We start from the raw sequence: 9,349 nt of genomic DNA, 5'->3' as shown, positions 1-9,349 counted from the left end.
TTACATACACTCCTGCCTATCTCGTGAGCTTTTGGCATCAGCAGGTGAAATCAATATCAGCTAATTAGAAACAGTCATGCGGTTCTTGATTGGTTACTGCAGCAGCTGCACGCAGTGGCGGCTGCAGATTAAATAGCTGCTGCAGAGCTGAGTCTCTCAGTTCCTAACATTTTCAGGACTCATGCACAAAATGACAATGCGTAAAGGAAAGAGGAAAAGTTCTGCTGTTTACTTGGCTGTTATTCTAGCGTGCTATTTGGCGCAAACGATAGACTGTTATCGACTGAGGAAAACAGAGCGGCGTGAGGGGCTAAGAGAAGCCGATGTTGCCAAAACGATAGCTTTCCAAGAGGGGAATATTGTGTTCGGGAGAGTTTTTGAGAAAGGGTCTGGCCTTGAGCCGCAAACCACAGAGGGGAGCAAGAACTCAAACGCTTCTGTGGAGGATGAAGCTGCTTATCAAGCGGACCATCCAGGTAAAAATAGGATGTTTCTGGCTGTATTGAATGGAAATATATTTTTGTTTTTTTTTAAAACTTAGTTTAAAATTTAAGTGCTCCATTTACAGTGTTAATGGTCCCTTTCAGGCTGGTCCAAAGGACAGGCACAAGATGCTACTTCCAGGGAGGCCGCGTTCAAGCGCATGGCACCCTCTCTGCAGTGTGGTGGGGACCAGCTGAAGTTCAAAGCTGTGGGACCAGGAGCTTCACAGTTTGCAGTGGAACAAGGTAAACTTAATGATATAAGCTAGAATCAACTTGAAGTATGCACATGTAGGTATCTCCTCCAGTGTTTAGTAACAGAGAATCTGTCCCCACAGCAAATGCATATCCAATGCCTCTGTCCCAAGTCCCCTCCACCTGTGGCTACAGCATGCAGAGGAACCCGCTTGCACTTGTTATGTTAGTTCCCTATGATGGCTGCAACATAGTTCAAGAGGTAACTTTGTTCATGGAAGATGTGAAAGAAATAAGTGGCAATTCTGCATGTAACATTTTCTTGGGACTAACCAGGAGCATAGATTGAACAAAGCAATACGGACACTTTTTTTTTTTTTTTTTTTTTTTTTTTTTTCCAAAACTAGAAGGGATGGCTTCTAGTTCACTGCAAGAGTGTGCCCCATATAGGCTTAGTCCTTGGCAGCAGCCTGGGTTCAAGTGCTTGTTAAATTTCCTGTATATTTTAATACACATTACACATTAATTTCAGTTCATTTTCTCAGACTAGTTGACTCAGTGTTTTTGTTTGGTTTTAGTTGATTTATTCTTGCTTCAGTTTTCTAATGCTGCATTCAGATCACAAGCTATATGACCCTTTTAAAACCTGAGCAAATTGGTCTAATTTTTCAAAAACAGAAGTGTCACAGAAATTGCAGAATAATGTAAAATGTGAAAATTACCCACAAACTGAGTTATAGAAGAGGGGGAGGATTATTGGAAAATGATCCCAAGGTGTCCAGAAAAAAGGTATCAGTATCTATAATTTTATGTTTTTTTTGGGGGTGTTTCATGTAGCTTTTAAATTTCTAGGTAATTTTTAGGAAATGTCTTGAGCTGCATGTTTACTCCTGGGGGAATTAAACCAACTTGCTAAGGTATTCAAAGAGGTTGAGCAAAGCAATGGACTAACAAATACTTTGTTGCTGTGCAAGCTTGAACTGTTTGTTTTTGTTTTTCTCTTCCAAGGGTGGAAGTTATGTGCTCCCAATGCGTTGGCAGGGAGCTCCAGTCTCACTCTGGTGTCCTAAACCTGCTGCACCTGCCTCCACAACTGCTGCCCCTCAAACTGAAAAGAAACCAGATGCTGCACATCCTCATAATCCTCAGTCCTTTTACTTTCCATTCTACCCGCCTTATCCTAAATACCCCCCAGTACAACCTACAGCGGCACCAACCACAACCACGGCAAAGAAACCAGCAGTGCCTCCATATCCATATTACCCATACTACCCTCCCATTTACCCCTTCTTTCCCAAACTGCCAGTCACAGCAGCGCCAACCACCACCAAACCAACTACAACCACCACCACTGCAAAGCCAGCTGTGGTCACATTTCCTCCACCGATGTTTCCTTTTCCATTCTACCCCTATCCTTGGCCCATCCCGGGGCCTCTGCCAGTTACTACCAAACCCACAACAACCACCACCACGACTAAACCAACAACCAAGCCGCCCACAAAACCTCAGGTACCTCCGTTTCCACCCTTCATGCCTTTCCTTCCTCCTCCATATAATTTTTATCCTCCATTTGTGCCAGTCTATCCAACCCTTAAGCCCACAACACCCAGTACGACTACAACTACAACGACAACTCCAACCACCACAACAAAGAAACCGGTGCAACAGCCCCCCTTTCCTTATCATTTTCCATTTATGCAACCCCTCCCTCATCACCCCCTGCATCATCCCCCGCATCACCCCCCCATCTTTTTTTCTGGTTAAGTGGATGAACATTTCTAATAAATGGTTTGAATAACAAAGTGACGCATCAACTTCTTTGTGGTTGTTAATTTTCCAAACTGCCCAAAGACCTTCAGCTGTGTTAATGTTGGCACTCTTTGATTAAAAGTGTTAAGCTGTGGCATGAGGTTTGTTCAGGTGATCAGTCTATACTGGAAAAGGTCTGTGCATAAGAATAAAGTTAGACCAAAATGTTCCTTTACTAGCATGTTTAAAAATGCTGTAGATGCAAAAAAATTCATTTAGGAGATCTTTTTTCCATTATGGACCACTGATGGTAAGCCAAATGCCTCACCATAGGTTGGTCCTTTTAAGAGCCTGTTAAGACTGGTATTTATGTTTTAATGATCCAATTGCTGAGATGCATCTCTGTTCACACCTGTCATACAGCTCACTGTCTTGTGTCCAAATTTTATTACTGCCTAAGTCAGATGAACTAGAAAATCAACAGGCTCAGTGTACCATAGATGTCCACGCTCACTAAAATGTTCACTTGTCACATTGGCACTTTTGTTGTTACAACTGCATACACAAAATCTGCTCCACTCAACATGTAACAAGGAAAGGAAATCTCTTTAAATGGAGCATAATCTGTCAGGCAATGACTTAATTGTCCACTGACTAAACAATGTTGGCCTACAGGTCAAAAACCATGGTAGATATCCTATTTGAATATAGCATGGACAGTAACATGACAACATAATTTTACTTAAGTCTATATGGCATTCAACAGTTATTTGTTTGTACTGGACATGTGGTCGTGGCGATGCTCAACTACAGCATCTACAGCTCAAATTCAGTGGTGGATTCAGTGTATCTGCCAGCTGCAATACCTTTTTAAACGGTGTTCAGACTCTGCCAAGTTCAATGCTGGCGTGTTAAGGACCCATTTCTTTCAGTGGAAATCAGTACGTCTTTTTCCACAGGGCAAAATGATGGATGGTCCAATTAACACTGTCGAACTCATAAAATGTGCACGTTATAGAGCATAAGCCCCTGTCACCCTACCCATGTTATGCATTTATGATGTAGACGTTAAAGGGGACGCATAAACTTCTACACTAAAAAAAAAAAAAACGTGCTCAAATGCATCCAAGGCCACCTCAGCGAGTGGACTGAGTGATCAGATCACAATGTGTCTTGGTGGTCATTTACTCTTGGATTTAGTGCTGTCCAAATGTGATCAAATTGATCAAGACTCATGTTATTACCATGTGTAAACAGGGTAAATTCTCCACAATTTTGGAGAATATGGATATGAAAAAGCTTTTGTATAATGATTGTGGATTTTTTTTTTTGAAAACTGACTATATTCCACTCTTGTGTGTCACACAAACATGACTCTGGTATTAAGATCTATCACAGTCATATTTTTTGAAACAACTGGACAACTACATCTCTCTTTATCTGGAATAATTATAACTCAAATACATGAGAGGTATATCTAGAAAGGCCAAAGTCAGAAGGTGGACCTGGTCTACCCAATCTTTTGTGTTATAACTGGGCAGGAAACATACCATTTCTCTGACTAGATCACCACACTTTCTGACCAAATAGGCCTAATTTGGTCCAATAGCTCCATAATATGCAGGTTATTTTTTTTAGATACTTGCAGATCCAAAAAACATTTTCCGTCCTTCCCTTTTACTCCATCAGTTGGCTCAGTACAATACCTTTTAGATCTTAACCTGTATGGGAAATGTAATGTAATGTAAGGTATTAACTGTGACTCAAAACATTAATTATACATCTCTTCTCCACAAGTGGAAGTCAACAAAGCCTCCCTCTTTTAGACAGTAGATCTGAGAGAGATGATTGCCACTCTTATATTAGAAAAAGTTAGACATTCAGTATGAGAATCTCAGAAAAAAAATTGTAAAATGTCCCCTTTTATAAGACATGTAGGGACACTGTTCTTTGCTTAAACGTTCTCTTGCAGTAGCAATTTAATCTGGTTCCTTTTAACTACCATAATTTACAGAAAACTTAGTCTGACCACTCTGTAAACTTGCATATCGCTCACAGTTTTTTTCATGTAATTATTATTTTTTTCTGCCTGTCTTGATTTGTATGCTGGTTTGTTTATCTGAATGTAATACAGTGTTTTGGTGTTACTCCAATTTAATGTTTTACCAACATTTTTTTCAGCTACGGACAGCTAAATGTTTGGGATGGCTATGAAACTAAAAGGTTGCAATACTACACACCAACCACACAATATCACACTACACACATTCCTAAATGTAACACTAGTTAAAAACAGTATGAGAAATAGAGTAAAAGTATACAACAAAAGGCAAAAAACATTTTACTTGACAGAGTTCTCCAGAATCAAACATCAACCAAACGACACAGAAAAAAAGGTAAAATTTATATAACCATACAGCAAAATAACCTGAAAAACATACAACATCAAATCAGTCATCAGAGGCTCTTAATGAGCCACACCTGTTGTGAGCTAAGTGAACACAGGTGCAAGATGTAGCTGCTTGATTACCTGGCGCTAGTTTGTGCCCACTATTTAAATGATGTTTTTTGTGCTTCACAGCATCAAGTGCTTTCCATCTGCTCTGAGCTTGCGTTGCTGGTATGGCAGGTGATGATGGAAGGGGATGCAAATCACGTCAAGCTGCAGCAGTCATATTAGTCCTGTGTGCTTTGGCCCGAAGTTTAACTTGTTTTAGCTTGCAAGGGCCAAACACAAAAGTAGAGCAGTACAAGGCAGCTGATAAAGCCACAGTGACGAGAGCAGAGACAGGAAAAATGATCTTAAATGGGAAAAATCTTAGCTCCAAGCCAGGATCTGCCTCTGCTGCTGCCACGGGAAATGACAGACTGCTGCATGTTGACTTGGATCGATCGGATAGCACAGGTGAGACTTTTCTGTTCAGTTTTCAGCTTATTTGATTTACTGGATGCAAATCCAGCAGAGTGCTCAAAAACCAAATGAATAATGCCAGCATTTACTTTGTATCTTTATTCCTAAAGGGATGTTTGAGCGGACTTCACAGCTTGAGGACAACATGGCCAATGACACAGCATGGAGACGTTTGAATCCCTCCCTGCACTGTGGGCAAAGCAAGATGAAGCTGAAAGCCATGGGACCTGGAGCTGCTGACTTAAAGCTAGACATGGGTATTTTAATGCTAATCTTGTGTTGCCTGTTTATTACAGCTATAAGTGCATGACAGGTTTACAAAGAATGTCTTTTTTCCTCTTCTCAGGTAACGCACGTCCCCTGCCTTTGAGCCAGGTGCCTGAAACCTGCGGCTATTCAATGCGGCAAAATGCACTGGGCCTCATTTTGGTTGTTCCTTATGATGGCTGTAATGTGATACAAGAGGTAGGCCTTAACTCATAATTAACTGGCTAAGAGGGTAAGAGAGTCCGTAAACATTTGTATTGCTAAACAAAATATTTGAATAAAGCTTGGTTAAAGAAAGTTGAAGCAAACTTTTACAAATTATAAAGTTGGACATTTGCACCACTTAATTCATTAGATGTGCTTATTTTTGCCACTAACAGATTATTCTAAACAGCTGACAGCATTATGTAAAAGGGTCAGTACAGACATTTTTTGCTAGAGTAAGATCCCTTGTGTTTAGTCAGAAAAGGGTCCAAATTACTATCCCAAAACACAGACACCAATAAACAGTAATTTTAGCATGTATAGAGCAAGCATATTTTCACATCTAACTGGATTGAACAGTGAAAAGACAGATTTTGAGATTTATTTTTTGTCAACTTGCATCATGTATTATGCTAAAAAATACTCTTAAAATGCTGCCTGGGTTTCTTTCAGGGCTGTTATCATTAAAGGGATCTTACTAAGTTTTCTCTCCAGGATTTTCTCCATAATATTATTCTAGTTGGTGTCTAGAATAACAATCAGAGCATGTCAGTGGCAAAAACAAGCACTTTGAGTGGACGCATATTCCCTATTAATGTTACATTAGAGTGCATTTCAAGGGTGCGGCACTCGGTTCACATTAATCACTTAAACATGTTGGAAAATGGGGTGGAGGTTGAAAAATAACAAATGTTAACAGTGTTACTACATGTATATTGTTACAGGATGGAAATTATATGTTGCCAATGACTTGGCGGGAGACTCCAGTTAAATTTGCCTGCCCCATGTTGACAAGTTCTGCTAAAACGCCTGCTTTGACTACCCCTGAGCCTCCTCACCAGCCCTGGATACTTCCTTTGCCTCCCATGCCCAGGAGCCCAAATCGTCACAAACGTCATGCAAACCATCCCATCTACTATCCTAGCAATGCATATTATGCCTGGTATTACTACTATTACATGAATATGATGACACCAGCACCAACTCCTGGTGCTACGACTACTGCTAAGCCTGACATGACCACCACTACCAATCCAGCTACACAAAAACCTCCTGTATATCCGTACAACCCATATTACCCTTACCATCTTTACCCTTATTATCCATACTACCTCTACTATCCCTACTACCCTCAGCCAGTGATGACTACCACTGCCAAACCGGTGACTACTACAGCCAAGATGACCACAGCAGCATCAGGACAAACGATCACCACGAAGTCAGCATCAACCACCACGAAGTCGGCATCAACCACCAAGACTCCAAGACCACAGTTTCCTTATTATCCTCCATATTATCCTTACTATCCCCTCTACCCTCCAGGACACCAGATGCCAGCAATGCCTGACAATACTGACATTTACTACTACCCTATCATTCAGCATTACTACGGAAGGCCTCCATACCAGCAAACTACTCAGTCTCCAACTCCAACGACTGCTAAGCCGAGTGTCACCACAAAACCAAGTGGCTCAAGTCCTACGAAGAAGCCAACAACCTCCTCAGCTCCTTCAACTGCTAAAACAACTAAAAAACCATGTTCAAGCACACCACAACCCAGCAGTGGAGACTATCCAGGCTCAATGAGTTCATATGTTTCCTACGACCAGCTCCCCTTTCCACTAGAAGTTATATACAACAAGGCTCGCAAACTCCCAGATGACCAAAAGTTAATCCCTCATGCTGGCTACAAATCTGGACTCGAGGCTAGAGCACACCCAGGCTTCAACTACTGGCAACCTGTTCCCTGGTTTCCACAAAATGGGCAGAGGTAATTTTCAGTTTGACTGGAGGAAACTACTTCACATGCCCAACTCCAAATGGTAAGAATCTCTTAATGTTTAAAATGGACTTAGCTTCATGAATTCAAAAATTGCTCATCTCAACCATAATTGTCATGCTTTCTTTCAGGTTGATGTCCTGTGATACTGAGCATTCAATAAACATTGTTTTACTCAGCACTTTATTTGGGCCTCGTGTAATGCAAATGCCATTTCCCATTCTGTCATGGTGCTAAAACCTCTCAGCGTGTGTGTATGTCGACCTAATTGTAAATCAGAGTACAGTAGTTGTTGATATGGCACAAAGAATGTCCAATGATCCTTGCAAATTTCTTTGCAATGACATTTTACAAGTGGACAATGGTCTGCCTGAAGTGCAATTGCAGAAAACGGTACAATTTTTTTCTTTGGCAAAGGGCTCAGTGATTAAGTTTACCAAGGGGGAACAGATAATAACTTTAGATCCTCACGGTGATTAGCAAAGGAACATTAAACTGTATATTGCAAGCATCGCAACTGTTTTTTTTTTTTTTTGCAAACTCTGCCTTTGGAAGCTGTAATTTGTTGTTGGTCCTGCTTTGTTTTAACTGTTAGTCTTGTTTTGGGACAGCAGACTAATTTTTACTGCTATGATATTTTTAAGTGCAATGACAGCCCAGTAACCAGAAAAATGCTCATTTTACTTTTCCATTAATGGTTACATTGGTTTCGTGTATCTTTTCTTTTTCAGCTAACATCACTTTTTTCTGTGGCTTTTAAGCCCCCTAATGTGTTTTGTTGGGGACCCATAATGGTTTTTCCAGCATCTTTTTAGCCCACCAATCCATATTTTCCGACTGGGGATAGTGCCACAAAACTTAGAGAAATGCCTCAATTCCAGCCAGGACTGTGCTACCAAAAGTGGATATTTTAGCCAAGTGTTCAGTGCCTAAACTCAACCACAGCATGGCTGGAACAGACATTTTCAATGAATCCACTACATGTAGTAATGTATCTAGTTCACAGAAATATATTAAAACATTTCCCTGGCCATTGGGGTTGCACACAAACAACTGCCTATGATATGACTTAAGCAGAAATTGCCATTACTAAAGGCAGTAGTGCAACACACCTGAAGTCAGTTGGTGCCCATCCAATTGGTCTGATCATTCAAGTGGTTAAATGAACAACCTGAATTCTGCATGCTGATAATCTGCCTCACTGTACATAATCTATATACAATTTTAAAAAAAACACAAAAAAAACAACTTAACTAGTTTGAGAAATGACACAACCCTGATTCATGTACCCAATGTTCCTCATTTTACTAAACAACAGAATCTGCCAAAGGCAGACTGTACATGACACTGACAGTGTGGACATGGGAGCAAATTTATGAATGTGGGAGTGAAGTAGAAACTGTAACCTTTTCTGGATTAAATTGAGGTATTTTCAACAAATGCCACAAATTTCCCTACACTAAATCTGTACTGTCTCTAAATATTCAACATTCAAGTTTATTTTCTGTGAAACCCATCATGCTGATCTACACTCCTACAGTGCGCATGCACACTCATCCCATTCTGTCCGTTCCTATATATTTCCACATGGTGCTCTCTCCTCTGGGCACCCCGTGACCACACACACACACACACACACATCTTTACACATCACTGAAACTGAGCCACACGTGACAACAGGGAGAGACGTGTAATGCTTATCTTTGAGAGCAAGGATGCGTATGTGTAATTTTTCCTTGTCGTTTATTCTTGAATGTTAGT

General features: G+C 40.6%; 2 protein-coding genes across 2 annotated transcripts; both read left to right on the top strand.

Annotated features, from left to right (window-relative positions):
• Window positions 1–127: 127 nt before the first annotated feature.
• On the top strand, window positions 128–2,479 carry LOC121951551 (uncharacterized). Its single transcript, XM_042497917.2, has 4 exons — window positions 128–476; window positions 588–728; window positions 821–939; window positions 1,686–2,479. Exons 1-4 carry the CDS (start codon window positions 182–184, stop codon window positions 2,439–2,441), a joined length of 1,311 nt encoding a protein of 436 aa, XP_042353851.2. The 5' UTR covers window positions 128–181; the 3' UTR covers window positions 2,442–2,479.
• Window positions 2,480–5,002: 2,523 nt separating this feature from the next.
• On the top strand, window positions 5,003–7,774 carry LOC121951482 (uncharacterized). Its single transcript, XM_042497816.2, has 5 exons — window positions 5,003–5,331; window positions 5,448–5,594; window positions 5,684–5,802; window positions 6,534–7,631; window positions 7,720–7,774. The coding sequence occupies exons 1-4, from the start codon at window positions 5,049–5,051 to the stop codon at window positions 7,581–7,583; spliced, it is 1,599 nt and encodes a 532-aa protein (XP_042353750.1). The 5' UTR covers window positions 5,003–5,048; the 3' UTR covers window positions 7,584–7,631; window positions 7,720–7,774.
• The last annotated feature ends 1,575 nt before the right edge of the window (window positions 7,775–9,349 follow it).

Source organism: Plectropomus leopardus, chromosome 12 (assembly GCF_026936395.1).
Source record: "Plectropomus leopardus strain MGB_pleo_1.0 chromosome 12, ASM2693639v1, whole genome shotgun sequence".
In the NCBI taxonomy this organism is placed as follows: Eukaryota; Metazoa; Chordata; class Actinopteri; order Perciformes; family Serranidae; genus Plectropomus; species Plectropomus leopardus.
Note: the sequence above shows the minus strand (reverse complement) of the source record. Positions and strands in the feature narration are given on the sequence as shown.